Source organism: Sinohyriopsis cumingii, chromosome 1 (assembly GCF_028554795.1).
Source record: "Sinohyriopsis cumingii isolate HCF-2022 chromosome 1, ASM2855479v2, whole genome shotgun sequence".
NCBI lineage: Eukaryota > Metazoa > Mollusca > Bivalvia > Unionida > Unionidae > Sinohyriopsis > Sinohyriopsis cumingii.
Genome location: NC_142961.1, coordinates 132,509,439 through 132,533,613, shown reverse-complemented (window position 1 = coordinate 132,533,613; position 24,175 = coordinate 132,509,439). Strand labels below are relative to the sequence as shown.

General features: G+C 34.1%; 1 protein-coding gene across 1 annotated transcript in view; it reads right to left on the bottom strand.

The window, feature by feature from the left end:
- Window positions 1-20,734, bottom strand: part of LOC149807881 (diphosphoinositol polyphosphate phosphohydrolase 1-like) — a 64,472-nt gene extending 43,738 nt beyond the window's left edge. Inside the window, exon 1 of the mRNA XM_089971555.1 lies at window positions 20,500-20,734. Coding sequence (XP_089827681.1) covers window positions 20,500-20,667 — 168 coding nt within the window. The 5' untranslated portion in view covers window positions 20,668-20,734. The remainder of the gene's footprint in view (window positions 1-20,499) is intronic.
- Between the last annotated feature and the right edge of the window lie 3,441 nt (window positions 20,735-24,175).

Below are 24,175 nucleotides of genomic sequence, written 5' to 3'. Positions count from 1 at the left end.
ATATATATATATATATATATATATATATATATATATATATAAACACTGTACCATATCAATGACATTATATCAGTCTGTTTCATCTGTGGGGTTTTCTTGTACTGGTAAAATACTTTTCTTTTGCAGTCTGATATTAACTCCAAAAGCAGCATGTATGTGTGTGTGTATATATATATATATATATATATATATATATATATATATATATATATATATATATATATATATATATATATATATATTTTTTCCATCACAGTTTTCTTCTATTTATCTTTAACTTCCCTCATAGTGTTTTTAACAATACTTGTCACATTCTCTAAAATCTACACTTTTGCAAACTTATATCCTATATGATGACTCAGTGGTTGGCATGAGAGACCTGCAACCTTTGAATTTTGCCCAGAGAATGTCAAGTGTCTCTCTGAGCATGGTACTTTACTTCCATTTTCTGGCCACCAATTAGTCACTTTTTATGTGTTCCTGCGCCTTAAACAACAAACAAACAAAACAAAACATAATTATTTTTTAAAAATTCCAGCTGACTGTAGACAATCTGGTTGAAAAATAATGATACAGTTCTGGCATTGGAACATCTGCAATGCTTAAGTAGCAATACACATTAGGAGAACATCTGCAATACTTAAGTAGCAATACACATTAGGAGAACATCTGCAGTGCTTAAGTAGCAATACACATTAGTAGAACATCTGCAATGATGTAAGTAGCAATACACATTAGGAGAACATCTGCAATGCTTAAGTAGAAATACACATTAGGAGAACATCTGCAATACTTAAGTAGCAATACACATTAGGAGAACATCTGCAGTGCTTAAGTAGCAATACACATTAGTAGAACATCTGCAATGATGTAAGTAGCAATACACATTAGGAGAACATCTGCAATGCTTAAGTAGAAATACACATTAGCAGAACATCTGTAATGCTTAAGTAGCAATACACATTAGGAGAACATCTGCAATACTTAAGTAGCAATACACATTAGGAGAACATCTGCAGTGCTTAAGTAGCAATACACATTAGTAGAACATCTGCAATGCTTAAGTAGCAATACACATTAGGAGAACATCTGCAATGCTTAAGTAGCAATACATCATTAGGAGAACATCTGCAGTGCTTAAGTAGCAATACACATTAGTAGAACATCTGCAATGATGTAAGTAGCAATACACATTAGGAGAACATCTGCAGTGCTTAAGTAGCAATACACATTAGTAGAACATCTGTAATGCTTAAGTAGCAATACACATTAGGAGAACATCTGCAGTGCTTAAGTAGCAATACACATTAGTAGAACATCTGCAATGATGTAAGTAGCAATACACATTAGGAGAACATCTGCAGTGCTTAAGTAGCAATACACATTAGTAGAACATCTGCAATGATGTAAGTAGCAATACACATTAGGAGAACATCTGTAATGCTTAAGTAGCAATACACATTAGGAGAACATCTGCAATGATGTAAGTAGCAATAAACATTAGAAGAACACAGCTTTTCATTCATCTTACCCTTACCCTCTCCATGGACAGTGGTCTTTCACTTTACTGCACCTCAGAATAGCATGGTCCCTAATATAATATGATCCCTGATAAAACATTGATATAGTCATGGGTCACAATTTACTCAGTGTTTCACCATGAGCTAGCCCCAAGAACATTTTCCAACCTCAAACTGCCTAAATTTAACCAGTCCCCATATCCTAATCATTATAAGGGGAGAGATATATACAATGTCCCCTTTTCATCTTAAGCAAGGTACAAGACTGGTACTGAATGAATTCCATCCTTCTGTATAATGTACCCTATTTTAATGCAACTTTTCCTGCAACAAGATAAACTGCTATGACTCCCCTAAACAGCATATGTTAAATTGAGTGATCACATCATTCATACAAAGCAAGCTGTTTATTTGCATAATGTGTTTTTTTTTGGGGGGGTGTTCTAAAACTTTTGCATTTCCTGTTTATTTCAGTGTGATTCATATTCCAAATTATGTTACTATGACTTTGTACTTTACTTTTTCATCTTAATTGTCTATCCTTTCTAGTGTATACTTTAAAAAAAATAAAAATAAAAGTCAAATCAGGTCTTACAATCCACCTGCACATGGCAACCACCTGCACATGGCAACCACCTGCATATGGCAACCACCTACACATGGCAACCATCTGCTCATTAAGACTACTATTTTTTTAGACCCATCAAAACGTTCAATATAGTTTGAATGCAATTTAGTGAGCATCTAATCTATATACCTAACAGGTCTCTACAAACCTATCTTCCTTTTCTTGCTACCTTCATTCTTTCCATCTATCTCTCCATCTCCCTCTGACTCTACCATGTATATAAAGACTACCTCACTATAATGAACAGTTGTTATAGACAGTTTGTCTGCATTACAACAAAAACATTTCATGAAGGCAGTGCAGTAAAATGTGTTAGTGGAATGCAGTACAATCTTATTTCATTATTCCAATCGAAGACATTACTATTTTTTATGTCAGAAAAAAAATGAATGCTAGATAAAGGGGGAGGAAGGTCTCTGTTGGTTACTGTTATAGAATGCTTCTCATATATGGTTGTATGTAACAAAGCCATAATGTGATCAATGTTAGATCAGACTGGTTGGACCAACACTTTGCTACCATTTTTACTGTATATGCACAGACCTGGCAGAGTACCAGACAGACTCCGATCTACAGGTACTACTGGTAATTAACCTTATTAGAGAAAAGCTGCACCAGAATGTCATGATGACTTGATCAGCAACCCCTCCTCCCCACTACACACACACACTTTTTTAAATCAGGAATCCATTTGATTCCATGCCATCTGTGTTATATATATTTGCTTACAAGTCTAGTCCAACTCCAAACAACACAGACCACGATCTGCCACTGCCACTGGGTCTGTGCACTCTGCTGTTGGATTCAGCTCATAACTGAGTATATATGGTGCATTGTGCACTGGGACTTTTTGACTGTACTTGACTCTAAATGAGACTCATTTGAGTGCAGCATGTATACTCAACTTTTAAGAACCGTTCATTCTCAGTAAGGCACTTCTCAAAGGAGTACAGTATTGTCTTTGAAGTGATATTATTAATTCTCAGTAAGGTGCTTCACAATGGAGTACAGTATTTTCTGTGGAGTGATATTATTTATTCTCAGTAAGGTGCCTCTCAAATGAGTACAGTATTGTCTTTGGAGTGACATTATTAATTCTCAGTAAGGTGCTTCGCAACGGAGTACAGTATTTTCTTTGGAGTGGTATTATTTAATCTCAGTAAGGTGCATCTCAAAGGAGTACAGTATTGTCTTTGGAGAGACGTTATTTATTCTCAGTAAAGTGCTTCTCAAAGGAGTACAGTATTGTCTTTGGAATGACATTTATTCTCAGTAAGGCGATTCTCAAGAGAGTACAGAATCGTCTCTGGAGTAATATAATTTACAGGATTGTGCATGCAAGCAATTTCACAAGAAAATAGTCTATTGATCCGACTATTCTTGTGCAAATCCTGGATCCAGTAACACTAAATTTCTTACATTTCCTCCTGAAATCCAGATTTTACATTATGATACTTCTGTCCAAATCTGTATATTTGTCCAAGGTTAAGAAAACACAATGGGTAAGAAGAAAAAAACTTAATTTTAAAAATGTATTCTGATTGTTCAGTAATAAAATCATTGCTGCCAATGGTACATTATATTTAAATGTCTCAGTCTGAGTAAACGAGACTTTTAGAAAATCTGGAACCTAAATTTAGTCTCATACAAATATAAAATAGAGATTCTACATCATTTCCTCACACTTTTAGGCAGTTGAGTCTTTATAAACAATCCCATAGGACAAAATTTAATTTGTACAAATACAAGCTGTGAGGAACTATGATTCCACTCATTTAAAATTCAGACAGAATTACAGATATCGAACTTTACCCATATCTGAGCAGAGGAAATAATCAATCAGTAAAGGAATAGAAACCCTATTAAATTTGCATGAAACGGGTAAGAAATTACTTTTCCAATTGCAACAGGCCTGTGATTGGAATTTGATAGAGATATGCTATGATTATAGTGTCACAGAGACATAAAATGTGTATTGCTGTACCGTAAAAAGAAATAGGTCTCGGAAATTGGAACCAATCTCTTTCCCACTTTGCTAAATATATCATGCATATGTGGAAGTTTGTTGGACTATACTGGTGTGAGGTTTTTCTTCCAAAGTACTATTTTTTTTCTTAAGGATTCAAACTCTTGAGGGTTGTTAGTTTATTTTTGCCTAGCCTTCACAATGACGATGACACTCTCAATAAATTATATGCCTACGATATGGTAAATACTATTATTAAACTTCTATGTAAACCTTGGCCCGACAGTTCCCCTTGAATCCAAAGTCACTAGGTATATACCTGTCTTGAATGCAAGTCATCCCAGTAAGTTTGGTCTTGGTTTAAATGGGGTTTTTGGGGGGCAAAAATACATGTACACCAAACACATTTTTTCTATCCTTCTCAGTTAACTCTATCTCCGATCTGCTGAGTACAAAATTCATAGCTGCCCTTCTTTTCACAAATGCAAGCAATCCACCAAACTTGGATATGAAATGTGACAGGGCTTTTTTGGGGAAAATATTTCATTCTTGGAATCCCCCTGACCTTGCCTTTGACATTTGAAACCTAAAATTGATATGTGTCATCCTTCTCACATGCAAGCCAGCTACAAAGTTTAATTAAATGGCACAAAACTTAAGTAGCTTAGTGGAAGTCTATTTCCTTCTTTTAGTCTTGTGATCTTGACCTTTGACCCCAAAATGAGGTACCTTCCTTGTCTCAAATATAAGATAATCCTGGTGTTAAAGAGCTCAAGATATTGTGTGGAAACCATTTTCTTCAATCAATGTGACTGTGATCTTTGAAAGTTGGAGACCAAAATCAAAAAGAGTCTTCATATCTCATAAGCAAGCCACTTCCAAAGTTAAATCTTGTATCTGGAATGTGGGTCAAGTTTTGTAGTTTTTCCTTCTTCTTTGACATTCATCTTCAACCTTGAGAGACTGAAACCAATAGGTTGCTTCCTTATCCCAAATGTGTCCTGTTGACAACAGCAGATAGTGAATAACTCAGGTTACCGTGCAGACACAAAATAAGAAATGGTTGGACTGATGGAAGGAAGGAAGGACAGATAGACAAATATTACATGATATGCTTTGCTTATGATGAACATTTCAAAACAAACTCAGCAAACCTGGGCAGACTGAAATGGTTAGCTTAACTTACTTTTCCAGTAAAACTATTACACATATTATGCGAAATGCTGCAAAATGGGACAATTTTAAGCATTAACTAACTGCCCACTGTTAAATTGGAACCAGATATGAAAAAGAAAAAAATTGTAGGTACACTGATGAATAAGGCATATTACTTCTTAAACAAGACAAAAGAATTAAACATATCAGGGATGGATAAAATCCAGCAATTTACAAAACTTGTAGAAACCAAACTGCCTATGGACAGATTTTAGGCTTACAAAAGACCATGGGGCCTCGAGTGGCCGAGTGGTTTAAAGCACTCTCCATTACGGATCACTGCCATCTCACCTGTCTGCATGGGTTCGAGACTCCAATTCGGCCATTGTGAGTATGTGAGAAAGCTTGCCAGTAGCTTCTCATGGGTTGGTTCTATCCGGGATTTTCTCGGGTTCTTCCTCCACCATTAATACTGACCGCCATATATAGCCTACTGTGTGCTTAAAATGACGTAAAACCCTACAATAACAACAACGACAAAAGGACTCAACTGACAGAAGATTAGTATATGGGCCAGTAATCTAAGGGTAAAATTCATCATAGAAAGCTTATCCAGAACAGTTAATCAATACTAAAATGCCATAAAAAATATCCACAAACATATATCTTGAACCATTCCATCACTGATCAGTCCAGGGCCAGATCACAAGGTTGAGGGGTCCACAGTTGCCAGACCTCACCAGACAAAAAAATGTACACACAAACATACAGTCACTTATCACTTGAAATTTGACCATGTTTCTTGCAGAGGTTTTTTGAGTAACATGCACACTTTTGAGTAAACAGACACAGACTTTTGCTTTAATGCCCTTTCAAGAAAAGTCAAGGTTTTTTGAAATTTTGAAATTTATTCCCACATACACCCCACTTGACCTGATTGAGCCCTGAAATCATACAAAACATTCATCTTCGAATAATGTAATTAAATACAGAGCATTTTCTTGTATAGTTTAGCATGCATATGTGTCAAGTGATGCCAGTACACACTTAAAACCTCAAGATTTTTTATTCAAGATTTCATTAAAACTCTGAATACTTTATTCTTTGGCATTAATCCCAAGACAAACTCATGAAACACTGTATACATACACAAATATCTCGTACAACTTGTTTAGGGACAGACATCAGGGATAGAGATCATTGTTTCCAAAAGAAGAAATTTTCATTTAAAACAGATCATGTAATGTCCTTTGTTTTGTGATTCTTTTTCAGGTTATATGTCATTGTACAATAGTTCCAACAATCCTTTGCTGTGGATTTAAATCTTGATTGCAATTAATTTAATTAGGTCAGTAACTTGTCAATTCAAATTAATTGCTTCAACAATGGTTTTCTCGGCTAAACCTGTAATCAACCATGCATGGACTATTGTTTGCCTTGGATTAAACACAATGCATGGAATACAAAAACAAAGAACAATTATTAGTTTTAATGTTGATGGTTTAATACAAATTAGATTAACAAGTATAAACTTTTGATAGGTTAACCAAGAAAGTGCAGTGACTGACGATATTTAAAACAGATATTCACTCAAATAAACGTTCTACATCTCAATTTATTTGAAAATATTAAAAGATTTATCTTTATATCAATGAACTGATTGTAGTTTTTGAATTTTATCCCTTTCTGTTTTGATCTTTGGTTTGTATGTCTTTTTTTGTGTTGCGTAAACATTTTCTCAGCATTATATAGGTAGGATTATGCACACTTGCCATTGAGCCATGCATAATACATACAAACATACATGGATACATACATACATACATACATACATACATTACAAGTATGATTACAACCAGACATAAGTCATTACATGTGTATTTGTGGGAAGGAATGTGTATAAACACGAACTGGCAGAGGAAAATTGCATAGTTGACGCCATTCCACTTGTCTCGATCTTGTATGAACAGTGTTCAGATTTGTACTTGATTTTGAATGGATGCAGTGGCTTGCTTCTGCATCGAATGAAATTCACGTACCCAAAGCACCAAAATATCTAAATGATCTGCCAAGGTATAAATAGGGTTAACACATCGGAACCTTGGCTAGAAAAGATGGCCTATTCCCTGTTTAATGATTTTCTTTAGAGAAACTAGTAACATATGGTTGACCACTTGTCTTCAGTGACATGGACCTTTGGTCAAGTTATGCAGTGTTTACTATGCAGAAATCATTTCTTTTTATTAGTCTTAACAGCAACATAGCATCTAAACTTCAGATCCCAAAAAAATAAATTGTATTGGGCTAAGAACAATCCATCCATATAATTTTCTGAAGAGACATTTTTCAATGATCTTGACATGACTTTCAGATCACAAAACCAATAGCCTTCCAAAATTTGTTAATATATGTGGTAAATAACCTGAGTATTTGTGCAAAAAACAGGTTTATTTTCTTGACTTTGACCCAAAATCAAAAGGACAGTATCTTCCCTATTGTCTATATCATCCTAAAATGTTGTTGAAGGTATATGGTCAAGAAATGAATTTGTTTTGCAGAAAACATCTTTATTCTGTCAAATGGTAACCCTTGGCCTTTTGACCACAAACAATAGTAGTCATTTTCCTTACCCTAAAATGCAAGCCATCAACAAAATTTGGTTCAGATATATAATGAAGAGGTAATGTTATTGCTCTTCTTTGACTCACAGTGACCTTGTCCTTTGACATTTTGACCACAAAATCAACAGGCTTCTTAGAGTCACAGTGACCTTGTCCTCTTACATTTTGACCACAAAATCAACAGGCTTCTTTGACTCACAGTGACCTTGTCCTTTGACATTTTAACTACAAAATCAACAGGCTTCTTAGAGTCACAGTGGCCCTGTCCTCTTACATTTTGACCACAAAATCAACAGACTTCTTTGACTCACAGTGTCCTTGCCTTCTGACATTTTGACCACAAAATCAACAGGCTTCTTTGAGTCACAGTGACCTTGTCCTCTGACATTTTGACCACAAAATCAACAGGCTTCTTTGAGTCACAGTGACCTTGTCCTGTGTCATTTTGACCACATCATCAAAGACTTCTTTGACTCACAGTGACCTTGTCCTGACATTTTGACCACAAAATCAACAGGCTTCTTTTATACATGTATGTGATGTGATGTAATTTTACCATACAGAAAACCCTTTAAGTTAATGAGCTTAACATTTTACTTTTCACCCTGAAATCAATAGTCTCATAAATATAGGTGGTGGAGAATTCAAGCTAGTTGTGCAGAATGGACAAATGGACAACAACATAACAATACACTCCGATGTATCTTGCATGTATCAATACAAGAGATAATATTGCTAGAACACTACAGCAAGAAATTCTGCAAAAATTCACAAACTGAATCCTTAGTGGAAAACAAAAGTGTTAATGATACAGAAATGCCCTGCTAGAGTACCTGAAAACTGACCTCAATCCAAAACTTAAGCAGACAACTGGACATACAGATAGATGGTCAGAGAAAATATACTGTATGCTTCCACCTCATTTGTGTCTGGGTAACTGAAGAGAACTCCTAATTAGAGACAACGGATTCCTGTGCCAGGGAAAACCTGCACTTAAACCACAAACTCTCAGTTGGGAGAAAAAAATCTGTTACATTATTACAAATTATGTAGTCAGGAAATTCATTTAGCTGACATATCCATCAAAAATTCTTTGCTGTGACATACAAAAAAAATCACATACCATATATACTCACTTATAAGACAAGTCAAACTGCAAGATGCTCAGACCCAGACCTACGGTTGCATAATACACCAGCATATCTGACTCTGCGCAGTTTGTTAGAAGTAATCAGTAAAACAAACAACAAAGATTCTGGTCTACAGGAACATTATGTGATGGCAGATCAGGATCTTTGCTGTTTCCAGTTTAAATCGACTTATAAGTGAGTAATTACAGTATTTAATTTAGATTTTGGACACAGCAATAAATTTGCCCATTGATAAGTTGCTAATGTAAGTTACAGAAACTCATTATTTAAAATTTCCTTTGTCAGGCCATTCTTTTAGATGCAAAATTATTGGTCTCCAAGGAGAAATTAAAGATAACTCTTAAGTATTGTTTTTAAGGAATATATTCTCTTGGGACAACTTAGTTACCTCAACTAATCCACATTTAATCACTTATCGCATAGGGAAATTAGAATAATGTTCACTTTCACCAACAAATCACACAAGCTTTGAGACAGTAACCTCCAGTTAATTGCTTCTGAATATGCACCCAAAATTGAGAATCACAAGCAATGGCTATAGAGTAACAAAAACCATCATAAAGTATAGCTACAAAAGTTCATGAACATATCTTGTTTTGGTGCAAATTATTTTATATTGGGGGAAAAGATGAACCAGTCACATGATAGCAAAGCTCATCAGCTCATGGAAATAATTAGAAACTGGATCCCCATAACTCCGAAATTTGGCTAGGGAGAAAATATATCGAATATCGTACATGATTTATATCTTTTTAACCTTACTGAAAATCATGTTTTCAGTACATTTGGTCCATTAAGTCCATTAGATGATTCTCGGTGAAAATTTTAGGACTGATAGGGTGTGTCATGATTTGACAATATGTGACAAGTATGAATAGATGGAGTAGAAAGAGATACACAGCTACTGATGCCCCCCTCTGAAAAAATGTTGGAGTACACAAAAAATTTAAAAAGCTATTGCTTCGTAAAGAGGGTAACAAGGACCTAATTTCTGGCTACCACAAATATTATCAACGGAGCAGTGTAATGGATTGGATAAACAAGAAACAACGATAAAAATAACATGTGGTTACAGTTGCTGGGCTTTAAGTTATTTTATGAAAATTCTTTTGGGCACTTCACACCATTGGCATGTATAATTTGGAATTCACTGGGATTTATAATTTGGAATTCAATATAATATGTATGAACACATATTTCATATATCGCCAATCTATGCAAAAATTACATGTAATTATATTTTTGTACTTTAATTTTAATAAAGATATATTTTCTTTTTAAAAACTTTTGCAACTTTCTGTATTTATGAAAGTGCCTACAATTATAATACCTATTTAAACCAATAATTATTTATACAAACTATTGGAAGTATAAGAACGATGCCAAAACTTGTTCTGTATTTATTACTATCCCATATTAGACTGCTAGCGAAAGAAGACATGATGATAAGGTTTACTGATGGTGATGAAACCCAACTAAGATCAACGATCTTTGGTGATAGTAATGCTAAAGATCTAGAGCAAAGATAAGGTTTCCACTTCAAAACAAAAATGTAGGTGATTCTAGTCTCAATTTACAGGTAGCAGTTAAAATAATAAATAAAGGTGGATGTCTGCAAGGGTTTTATTAAAATAAGTAAACTTGGGTATTTAAAAGTATGTCCGGTAGGAGTTGAAATATTTATATAAAGCGTACTTAAAACCCTGAATTACCCACCACAAATTTGAGGAAAAAAAAAAGATTCCAGACCTTTTCCATACCTTTTGCACACCATAAAAATAAAAATTTCCAGAACTAGCGAAGAGCTCCAAATTCGTATACTAATCTTCTCCCAAACATAAAGACCATTAGTGACTGTTAGTTACCAGTTTCCAACTATGATGGTTGTAAAAACTAAAAATTTAAGACTTTTACACGAAGTTTAGTCATTTTTCCAGATATTTTCACATCTGGAAAAGCAATTTTGAAATTTTAGACCTTTTCCAGAATTTCAAACCTACACGGTAACCCTGTATTAAGCAGCCCGTGTTTTTATGATATATCATCAACATTCTAGCTATAGTGCTCATCAAGTTTAGGCATATTTTTAAAAAAAATCAAAACAAATAAAGGCAAAGGCCAGTAAAAATTAAATCCTTAAAACACAAGTCAAATTTTAATATAAACTTCTTTTAATGATTTCCTAAACTTGTCAGTGTAAACGTAATCACATGATGATTCCAAAGCAAAAGAATGTAAGTCGCTTCTTACGATATATATTCACTTCTTATGATATATAGTAGGGTGCACAGGGTCTATTCTACAACCCCAAGCCTGCAGTGGAATAATAAATAATCCAGATGAAAGTGATGATAAACAAATATACATTCCATGGCAGAGTAGTTCTTGCTAGCTTATCTAGGCAGATGCCTTATGCATATAATATTACTACACCAATGGTTCACTATGAAAGCAGAAACTGCATGAAGTTATATGAATTTGAGACCTTGACATTTATTGATGTCAATATACACCCTCTCCCCCACCCCCACTGCCAGAAAAAATTATACCTACGACCAAATGCAGGTTTCCCAACAATCGGACTAGTTGCTGATGCTATAGTCCGTGTTTTACGTCGCCATAAGTTGCATCTAACAGTAAACTGCATAGATATAGATCTACCATTTCATAATACAATGGCAGTTCAGTGTCCATCTTGTATTGTACTTTGGACATTTATGCAAGTATAAAAGGTACATGTCAATAAGCCAATTATAGCATCTTGTGTCTGTGAAACATGTATCTAACTGTTGTGACTCCATTTAGTAATAAATACTGTCATGGTAATTTAAATTTTTGCTACTGTTCTTGCACATTTTTACCTTACGTGAAAAAAAATATTACCAACTTTCATGAATATCCACCAGCCTTTCAAGAGCAGATAACTACCAAGTTTCATGAATATCCACCAGCCTTTCAAGAGCAGATAACTACCAAGTTTCATGAATATTCACCCTGTCATTCAATGGCAGATATCTACAAAGTTTCATGAATTTTCACCCTGCCATTCAAGGGCAGATAATTATGAAATTTCATGAATTTTCACCCTGCCTTTCAAGGGCAGATAACAATCAAGTTTTATGAATATTATCTCTGCCATTCAAGGGCTGATAACTTCCAAGTTTTATGAAGTTTCACCCTGCCATTCAAGGACAGATAACTACCAAGTTTCTTTAATATTCACCCTGCCTTTCAAGGGCAGATTAAGACTAGCAATATGTCCAACACCATGACAGCAAAATTCACATTGATAATAAATTCTAATTTCATAGCTTGATAAATATTCAACTAACAAACATGCTCAATTACAAGTGGATTCCAGCTGCCAACAACACAAACCCTGATCTGCATTATATAAAGCACTGACAGATCACTGGTTTGCTCAACTGTTCTAACAAACCCAGATCTGCCAGTGCAAAATGCAATGAAAGATATGGGTCTATGCAGTTGGATCCAACTTATTTCAGGTTATATCTGAGCTTGATTTACTTGTTTAAACTATATCAATAATATGGGGTCAGGTCTTGAGACTGAAAAGCTTGGAGCCTATCCTTGCAATAAAGCATCCACTACTATCAATTGGAAACATTTCCTAAGTAATGTCATCTGCGACTGACAAACCAAAGTTGTATGGATGCAATCAGCCATTTCAGATAGTAAATTATATCCATAGCCAATAATCAGCAATTTCAGTACAGAGAGCAGGCCCAGCCCTAGGGTAAGGTGAACAAGGCAACCATCTTGGGCCCCATACTTTCAGGGGCCCTGTGCTGATGATGGAAATCAACTCCGCATTGCAAGTTTTTTGCTTGGAGCCCTGCTCATCACTTGGTGCCTTGGGCTCTGCACATCCTAGGGCCATTTCTGACAGAGAATACAATGCAATGCTAGACATTGGAAATTGGTTGTATTTATTGTGGTATCCTGCAAATGAACAATTAAAAAAGGCATCAAATGCACACAAAAGAAAGAGGAAAGAATCAGAGCAATACTATTTTTATCCACTGCTCCACGAATTAAATCCAAAAATATACAATATATCACTATTTCCAGATAGAGAAATCAATGAAATGCTAGACATTGGAAATTGGTTGCATTTATTGTGGTATCCTGCAAATGAACAATCAAATAAAACATCAAATGCACAAAGAAAATGAGGAGAGCAGAGCAATACTATTTTTATCCACTATTCCACAAATTAAATCCAAAAATATACAATATATCACTATTTCCAATACATACTCCTTTTCAATCTCCAGCCAGGAAATAAAACGAAACTGATTAGCAAATTAAGGACTGGTATCTTTTTGTTTTAACAGTTTCATTCTTATACGGGTGCACTGACTGGGTTGGTATCATTTTAACATTTGACACACTTCATTCATACGACTGACTTGGTTATCATTGTAACATTTGATACACTTCATTCATAGGATTGAATTGGTATCATTTTAATTAAACATCTATATATTTACCTACACATGCCTCTAACTAGCTTTGTTTGTGTGAAGGTGTGTAAGTGACATTCCCTGGTCACAGACTTTTCACATTATCATTTTAAATGCATTGACTTTTCACATTATTTAAAATGCACTGAGTTCCACATCATTTTTAATGCAATGACAATGAACAACTCTAGCAACAGTTACGATAAGCTACAAATGCAAGTCCTTTTGTAATGGAGCCAACATGCTGAGTTTCATCGAAGTTTCTGAATTTACTAGAACTTAAAGAAATTATTATATTTAAATTAGCACCTTTGCAGATATATTGTGATTGGTCAATTTCTCTCTGTTCATCTGTATATCACGGTATCAATAGGTTCATCTTATGACCTATAACCCCATCGACACTGATTGAGAGGAGAATCTAATATCAGGCAACTGTGTTTCCTGAGGATGAGCAGATGTCATATAATGCAGCTCTGGGTCCTGAAATAAGCCCTGGAGGAAGAAGGGAGTTTGGGATCAGAGGTCAAATATTCACAGATACATGTTTGGACTCTTCCTATTTAAACCTGAACTCCCTCTACACAGAATGAGTAACAGTAATCATTATGTTTCAAAAGGATGAGTAAATTATAATAAGGCTTCCAATTAGGATGCACCCCATTAGTAGGGGGTGGGTGGAATAGAGAAGGTAAAAAATAAAGTGTACATCTCTGTGATGGCTTCCATCACTAATTATCAGGTAATTTACTAGTACTTTGTCTTGTGCCAACTGTATCTGTGCTACCAGTCTGGCATATTTCCCAAAAACACTGCTGAATCTACAGAAAACACATCTATAAAGAATACCAAAGTCTGGTGAAGATATCAGATTCTACGATGTGATGGTATAACACTGTAGGTGTTGGCATATGTATGTATGCATGGATGTAAATACTGGGTTCAACTGCATGTTAGCAAAATGTTGGCTATAATTTGATTAAAATTTCAGTAAAGAAAAATGAGGAATGCCACTCAAGATCATAATATAAAACCTTGAAAATATATTAGCAAAATTTTTCACAAAAACTTGATTCTTTTAAAAGCACATGATTCGTTCAAGTGTTCAGGTGTTAAACCATAATAAAGCTTCTTTACGAGTTCAAATAAAGCACAGGGTGTAAGGTTATACACTGAAAAGTTCAATGTCAGTGGAAACTGGCAAGATATGCACCCTAGTGGAGATTCAGGAGGTATGTGTATGCAGTGCCTGGTATGTGAATTCCATACGTGATTAATACAAAAACAGTCTCCTCTGTGATTTGTTCCAAATGAGGGATGCAACTCTCAATCATCACCAAATACCACCTCATCCATGTGATTGGTTCCAAATGAGGAATGCCACTCAAGATCAACACAAAATACCACTTTTTCTCTAATCTGTTCTAAATGAGGGTAACTATGCCACTTGTGATTTGCATAAAGTACCAAATCATCTCTGCAATTTGTTCTAAATGAGGGATGCCCCTCTCCAATGATCGGTGTACTGTTCGCAAGCTTTTGTGCAAAGTTTTATTCCACATAATTTTGCCAAATACAAAGAATATGTTTTGATGTCGCTATATGGAACCTTCCATTCTGGAACGCAAGACAAAACAGGCTGCTTTATCTGCCATCTAATTGCTCCTAATATCAACATGACCAGACAGCCAATGAGACACTATATTGTATGTACTTCCTTATAAGTCAAGACGAAATGCAAAGTGCACAGATCCAGATCTGACAGTGCATAATGCCCAGGCAGATCTGGGTCTGTGCAGTATGTTAAGATTAATCAATAGAAAAACACAAACCCTGATCTGCAAGCACATTATGCTATATCAGGATCTTGTTATTGTGGTCTATATTACACAATTAGATGGCAAGAAAAAGTGTTCCTTTTTTCTTTACATGGGTTTTAACATGACTATTAACACACTGCTGAAAATATCATGGTGAGGAAATGTTAACTAAGTGCTATTTCCAATTACACACCAAGGCATCCACCCAGGGCTGACTTGGATGGTTATCAACAAGTCACTTTCTCTGTTCCAGCTTTTCAAACACCAGAACTTCCCACACAAAGAAAGATCAAAATATCTGTACATACCCTCCCCCCCCCCCCCAGGGTAAAAACATCTGCACTATATCCACTGCTAAGTAATGCATTTAAGCTCAGCCCTATGTATACCTAGTAGCAAGCTATAAATAGTAACAGGGGATTGCACAAAATCTATCTGTCCAATCAAGAAGTAGGTCAGTTCAGGTTAGACACAGTCGTAAGTGATGCAAGTGACTGAAAGGCAATGTACACAATGGCATTACTGCTCAACCTTATGCAGACATTTCATGACCCACCAAAAGTAAAGAAAACATTTATTCTAGCTTTATCTAATTCTACTGTACTATATTTGGAGCCTAATAAAGGGTTTGTAAAATTGTTCTTAGCCCTTAAGTTACCATCTATATTTGCTTATAAGTCAAGTCAAATTGCAAATAATCCTGACCTGACCTGTCTCATCATAATGCACCGACAGGTCTATGTTATTTGTTTGACTGATTACTCTTAACAAACTGCACAGAACCAGACCTGCCAGCACATTGTGTGATGGCACAACTGGGTCTGTGCAGTTTGCTGTTGGACTCATGAGTACATATGGTACATCACATAGCTTATCAGCCATATACATTCACTCAAGAGTCCCATTGTAAACTGCACAGACTTGGATCTGCTGTTGCAGAATAAACATGCAGATCTGTGTGTAAGCAGTTTGTTAGGAGTAATCAGTTAAACAGTATAGACCCTGTTCTTGTGGTGCATTATGCAATAGAAGACTAGGGTCTATACTGGCGGTAGCTGTACTCCACTTGAAAAGCAAGAATATGTGGTACATAATTATGCATCATTATTTCTAATGATTGATGCAGGTGTCAGAAACGAGAACTGAGAAATGAAAACATCCTTAAAGTTTCTTGGTAAACAAAACAAGTGTACTCAAGACAGCATGTCCACAGTACATGAATGTTCTTTTACCAGTCCTACTTCACTTGCTTTGAAACAGTGTAATACTTGTCAAATAACTTGTATTAACATTGGGAAATTCACAAACTCTCCCACCAGCTGTCAGTCAAGTGTTATTTACTGCATTCCAATGGACCCCTGCCCCATGTCAAGCAGACTGTTTTGTTGTAATAATGTCTGGGGTCTGACAGACAGTAAACTAGCATGGCTAAGCTATGATACATCACCATGGTTACTTTGTACAAAATCCACACCATTATAATGATACTGTTTTTCAAAAAGTTTTCATTAAACTTTCAACATATATCAAAAACTCACTTATAATAAAATGGTTACATCTGCATGGTTATCTCTAATTTGTCAATTTGTCAGTTATAGATATATACCCTGATGTATATGTCATGCATGTAAATATATAGATATATACTATCATATACAACCATGGTCCATAATACAGGGCAATTTATTTTTCAGAGTCACATATAGCTCAGTTGACTGAGCATGAGACTTGCAATCTGTGTCTTAATTACCTACCCATGTCAGCCTAGGACTGCTCACATGTGCACATGCCATGGAACCCTTAAGATATCAAATGACCCACAAAATTTTAGTCAAAAGTGCCAATGAGGTCAAAAGTTTACACCATCAATGGTGACATATAAACATATAATTTCACATGAACACAATATTGTATATGCATTACTTGGCAGCATAAACAGACAGCAAGCTGCAATACCTAGCAGCTGTGGGAATTCGTATTCCTGACATAATATTTAAAACACTGATATAGTGATGTATGCTTTGATTATAGACAAGAAAATGGAAGAATACAACTTATTTTAAACAACCAAATAAAGTACAACTGTCTATAAAGAAAACTCATTAATCTCCAAAGAAAATTTGGTATAACAATACATGCACTTTATAGAAAGTTATTTTTCAACTGTCTACAATGGACAGAGAGCACTAATCTGTGTCCATTCTTGCTATACATAAACATCATTTTACTGTAATTCATTTAAGATATCCATTACGCACTTGGCTGTTTTACCTACTTTGTTTACTTGACAGCTGAATATAATGTTTTATATATATATATATATATATATATATATATATATATATATATATATATATATATATATATATATATATGCCACCAAGAGAAAAAATACCATTCCAAAGAAATCTTTCTAAAATAAGAGGAAAAATTAACTTTTTGAAATAGAGAACAATTGTTTTGATATTTTTTAACTTGTGCTTTTTAAAATAATTTAAAATCTTTATGCTATTTTGTTATGCATATCTATATTATGTGTATTATTTTCATAATAATTGTTCTTGTAGTTAATGACATTTTTAGTGCTAATATCTCATAATCATAGTTAATTACATTTTTAATGCTAATATCCTATAATAATAGTTCATTAAATTTTTTATGCTAATATCCTATAATAATAGTTTGCACTTTAAAGATGAGTCATGTGTAGTGCAGCATGTAAATTGTTTCATTCATGGGTTTCAGGGTTGAGTAGTACTATTAAATCTGGTAAACATCAAGTGATTTTATATGCCAAGATGCTTCATTCAAAGCCTGGTATTGCATTTTCTCTACTGTATATTAACAGTCTATATAAGAGAATTAAATCTTAGAATTAGGTATTCTTAGTAGTACTAACAGTCTTGGAAGAGTTATAAAATGAGGACTAATTCATTTAATTTAATCATTTGTTGGAATATTAGTGCTCAAACATTCATTTAAAGACTATTTAGATGGGTAATAGCTGTATGGAATTATTGTGAATTCACTTAAAGACATTTTGGGATTATAACAGTAATTCTTCTGTTACTGATACATCATTACAATACAGACTATCATTTGGATTTTTTGTTCTGTTACTTCTGTTACTGATACATCATTACAATACAGACTATCATTTGGATTTTTGGGAACTCAAAACTTTTGGAATTGATAGAACATTTAGGATTTTATGAGTTCAATCACTGCACTGTATTTTTAATTCTTTTACTTTGTATTTTAGTGAAATAAATTATATTTTTCAATTTTACAAAACTTGTGGATTATGCTCCTTCTTGTCACTTATTTTAAGACCATAAAGTTCATAACAATTCTGAAAAGTTTGTTTTCATAATAACAAAGACCTTTTTTTTATCATTTTACCTCAATACAAATCTGTTTCTATAGCAAAGAAACTTTCCAAAACAATTCAACTAATTTTATTATTCCTGAAGTATCATTCAGAAAGAAGAAAGATTTGTAAAGAAAACAAATTTTCAAAACAACGAAATGATTTTGGTTCCACTAAAATGAATGTTTTATTTATTACACAACCATGTTTTTGCTATTTCAAATCGTTTTTGCAATAACAATCTCATTTTGCTGTTTCAGAAAATCTTTTCAAAGTAACAAAGATCTTTCAATTTTAACGTAGCTTTTGAACTAAAAACTATTCTCCATATTTTGAATATTTTGGTAATTCTGAAATGATCTTACCAGAAAAAGTCTTTTCATTATAAAAGTTAATGTCCTTTCAAAATACAAAAATTATTCTTTCACAGTTAATTTTTTTTAAAAGACTCTTTTCAAATGAAGAAAATATTCATTTCCTTAGTTGCAGCAATAAACCACAGTAATATTAGAGAAAATGCTGGAAAGTCACTCGGTTACTGATTGGAACGATAAACTATATATTCACCCGTGTACACAAGTGGTCAGAACAAGTGTAGAACTCCATTTCAAGGGCAGATACGCATAAAGAAACAAATTATTGTGTCCATTGGCTGTGCCATATAGACAGTTTGGTTTGGCGTTTGATGGTACATGAAGATTGAACGAGATGCCCCAGGACATACTACAAGATCTGACGATAAAATTCTACCCCATTTTGGTCTGAAATACTACAGCTCTCCCTAACAGATCTATTTCACTGTACCTGATTCTTATTGTCCCACTGTAGAAGAATGTGAAACCTACCTAGATCTGCACTACAATGAATGTGCCCAATACTAATATTTCAGGGAGAGATCATACTTTTGGTGAATGAAAAAAGGAAAATCACAGACTGAACAGTCCAATGTTTCCATTTAGAAGTGGCTTGCCTTTGATATGGAACAATTTTCTAATCATGGCAAATGGAAGAAGAACAAAAAATATTTTAGTTGCCACATTACTTATGTGACATTCAGTTTTAAAAGAAGAAACTTTAAAATCAATTTCCCTCTACCTATAATTAGTAAGAATAATGTTTAATTTGTTTATTTTAACCATGGTTTCAAATCCATATTAAATTATTGCAGCTGGGTTAGATTCGTGTATTACATAATGAAACTTCGAAAATAAATGATTAATAAATAGTGGAAGAGAAAAGCTGAAAATTATGGGAAAAATTTAAAAATTACTTTTAAATACCTGAAAAAAAGACTAATCATAAGAGAAATAATAATAATAATAATAATAATAATAATAATATTTATGTAGGATCAGCAAATGGATTGGATCATTTAAATACCACAAGCAGTATATCAGCAAATATAAAGTCACAAAATACACAGTACATACATAAAAGCAGTTGTAATACACACCTAAAAACACATCCTCCATAACAGATGGCATTAAAGTTTTTTAAAAACCTATTTTCAGGGAGGTACTATGATCGTAATTTTTGGTATGGGTACATTCTGCAAATTGAAATGACATTCAGACAATTGTATTAAGTATTATAATGTTGATTTGCCGTATCACAGAATACTCAATAAAGGTAATGTTCTTCTGAAAATTCGCACACTAAAAAAAAAAAACGCATTAAAATGGAATACCATCTCGTAATTATGAACTCCACAGAAGTCAAAAGGAAACAGAATATGAATACCGGTATTGTCAAATTCCCAAAGTGGAATACCCCTACCTTACCTCTTGTTCGGTATGGTCTTTGAAACACAGACAAGCCGCTCTGCGACGAAAACCGTCTTCGTCATAAGTCCTTATTGAATTTGGTTTTTCTTTAACCATGGCAGCTGTTGTAGAGAATGTTTGATACTTGCTTATATTCCGACACAATTTATACAAACATCCACTCATTCGAAATCATCAGCTCGTTTCGCTGGTCATCCTTGGCTGCCGGTCAGAAATAGATTGATCCCAGTTTGTGAAAGATTTTATATGACTCAATATTATAGTAAGCGTCCCGTCGAGTTGGAAGTACATGCGCATGCTGTTACCGTATGCATACACTTGTATCTACACTTGTCTACAACGCGATTTGAATGAGATGTAAAGAAATCTGGAAGCGTTTATTTTTTATCTTTTTTTAAAAAAACACACCTATTAAAGATAAGGAAAAGTAAACAAAATTAACAACCTTTAAAAATAATTAAACGTATGGTCGACGCAGTCTGAATAAATAATTATTAGCTTAATTAACAAATTCACGTACACCGAGAAATAGTATAATTCTCAACAGAATAGATTGCACAAAAGATCTGTAAAATTTCACAATGTAGAATATAATGCATTCATGCAAAGAGCAATAATGACACTATTGGAAACCCATTTCATCTTTTGTAGTGGGGTAGACATTCGCGTGTGTGTGTGTGTGAAAGAGAGAGATTAGGATTTTTAACGTAGCTTTAACAATTTTTCAGTCATATCGCTACGATGCCTGCAGTGTGGCAGCTTATAGTGATGCCTAGCACAGGGGGATCATGTCGCAAACATGTAGCATGATGTCCCACCCAATCACATTATCCTGACACCAGGCAGACCAGTCCTAACACTAACCTCTTCTTAATGCTGAGCGCCAAGCGAGGCAGCTGTTAGTACCATTTTTGTAAGTCTTTGGTATGACTCGGCCGGGGATCGAACCCACGACCTCCGGCATTTGAGGCGGACGCTCTAACCACTAGGCCACCGGAGCGGTCTTTCAGCGCACTAAAAAAAATGGCTATAATTCTTTCTCTTTTTTGTTACAGACTAGAGCTACTGGGGGGGGGGGCTGGATTTTTTTTCTTATTCTCACAAATCATACGCACCCACCCCACTCCGAAAATTAAATTGTCGATTCCTAAGACATGCTTAACTTTTTTTCCAAGCGATCTGATTTTTATGGACAAAAAAGAAGGAAAGAACAACAACGTGATATTCTTAATTGTGACTGTGTATCCAAATAAGGAGACGTAGCATTCAAGATAGTCATAATACTGATATAATAGCCATAATACTGATATAATAGCCATAATACTGATATAATAAAAGTTAGTAAAATTATAAAAGAATTGAGAATATATGCTTTCAGTAACGATGTTAAAAAATGTACTCATTAATCATGGAACATGTTTATTATATATATTAGCATATATATGCAATCTAATGAAACTGGGGCCAGAAATTACATCTTAACTGTGTATGTAGTACATTCAGACACAATAAGGCATTTTTGTGTTATTTTTATTTAGAAAACTTTGTTTCAGTTTTGTTACATCGAGTCATTCTTCTCAGGTTTTGAAGTTGAGAAGCAGAAAACTATGCGATAAATGCGATTCTCTTGACCATCTTAATGAAAATTCCAATATTAGGCATTTTGGCGCGATCCTCTGCAAAAAAAAAAAGAAGCAACTTTTCAGAAACCAGCTACGAATAGAATTATATAACCGGCCAATAGCGGTTATTATTGGAATTGTATAACAAGACGATAGCGTTACGAAGGGAATTGTATAACCGGACAATATCGGTTATGATTGGAATTTTATAACCGGAAAATAGCGGTACGATTGGAATTATGTGACAGGACAATAGCGGTTATGATTGGAATTATAGAATCGGACAATAGCGGTATGATTGTAATTGTATAACCGGAAAATAGCGGTACGATTGGAATTATATAACCAGACAATAGCGGTATGATTGGAATTGTATAACATGACAATAGTGGTTATGATTGTAATTATATAATCGGACGATAGCGGTATGATTGGAATTGTATAGCCGGACCATAGCGGAGCTTACCATGATTATCATTAGGAGAAAGTTTTTTTCCTCTGCTCCCTGTTGTCCAGTGATGTCCGATACTAGTTACCTCGAATGGGAGATGTGAGGGGAAAATAATCACGTAATTGTATCATTATATTTAATGCTTTATTAGTCGATAGTTAGAATGGGGTTCATCTTGATTTTAGATAATATGTCAAGATGCCAGTTGCCAAGTTCCTGTTCTTTCCGTCTCCTGGCCTGCATGTTTTCAAAAACAGGATTGTCCTCAAGCTTATGGCCGGTTTTCTCACCCATTGTTGAAAGTTAAGAGCAGTCCCCTTCATTGCTCGAAATATTTTTAAATTTATCTTTCTTGTTGCATTTGTATTTGTCACTTCATACGTTTAATTGTTATGACTGACTTTTCCTTGGATCACATATACTTAGTCATAAAAAATATATGCAAACATTATCTTTGTGGAGAATCCGATAAGCTGGTCTCTTGTGTTGAGCGTCAAATAATTAAAACACAAACTAATCTTAACATACACTCATATGTTATAAATGTGTGAAAATGAAACAAAAATGTTTCAGGAAAAGAAGAAAATTATTTGTTTTCTTGTGCCGAGTGTTTTTCAAGACGAAAGAAACAAGTTGAATCTGTCATACACTTTTTCACCAAGATGATTTGTCAATAATCCCTCCCCTTTCCTTCTTTCATTAAAGTAAAACATATATATATATATATATATATATATATATATATATATATATATATATATATATATATATATATATATATATATATATATATATATATATATATATATATATATATATATATATATATATATATATATATATATATATGTGTGTGTGTGTGTGTGTGTGTGTGTGTGTGTTTTCTGATAATAGTTTCTGGGGGAACAAAGCCCCCTAGGACAAAAGACACTCAAGGGTAAGACTCACCCTCAGTTCACACAACTTGACATAAATAATTGTATTATGGTTGTCATTGTTTTAAATGATTTGCTATGAATCACAGCAAGTTTAACAAGCAGACACTGTGAGCATTTGATTTCAAATAAGAACATAATGATATTTATTTTCTAATTTGTATAATTGTCAAAATAGAATATTTTATTACGTGCTGGATATTTTTAATTACGTAATACTACACTTGTCATGCTTAAACAGTTAACTGATTACAGTTGCAGTTATCCAAGTGAAAGTGGGTAATTGTCTTTGAGAACAACTTGTAACAAACCAGAACTACACAATGAACTGCAACTGATGTAACAAAAAGTATTATGTCGAAATACTTTTGTTCCAATAATACCTGTCAATAGAAAAATAGTACTATGCAATATACTTTTCTTCTTGTATCTGTATACATCTACATTTTTTAACACGTGATTTCGAATTGATGATATGCCCCCTAAAACTCTTATTTGTAGGATTTCTGAGTTTTATGTATAAATATAATTATACGAATGTCTTTAGATATAATATGCATGCTAGATTATTATGTGAAGTTATGATGTGTAGTCTAGATACAGATTGGGTCAATATGCATGCTAGATTATTCCGTGTAGTGATGATGTGTATTATATATGCACAG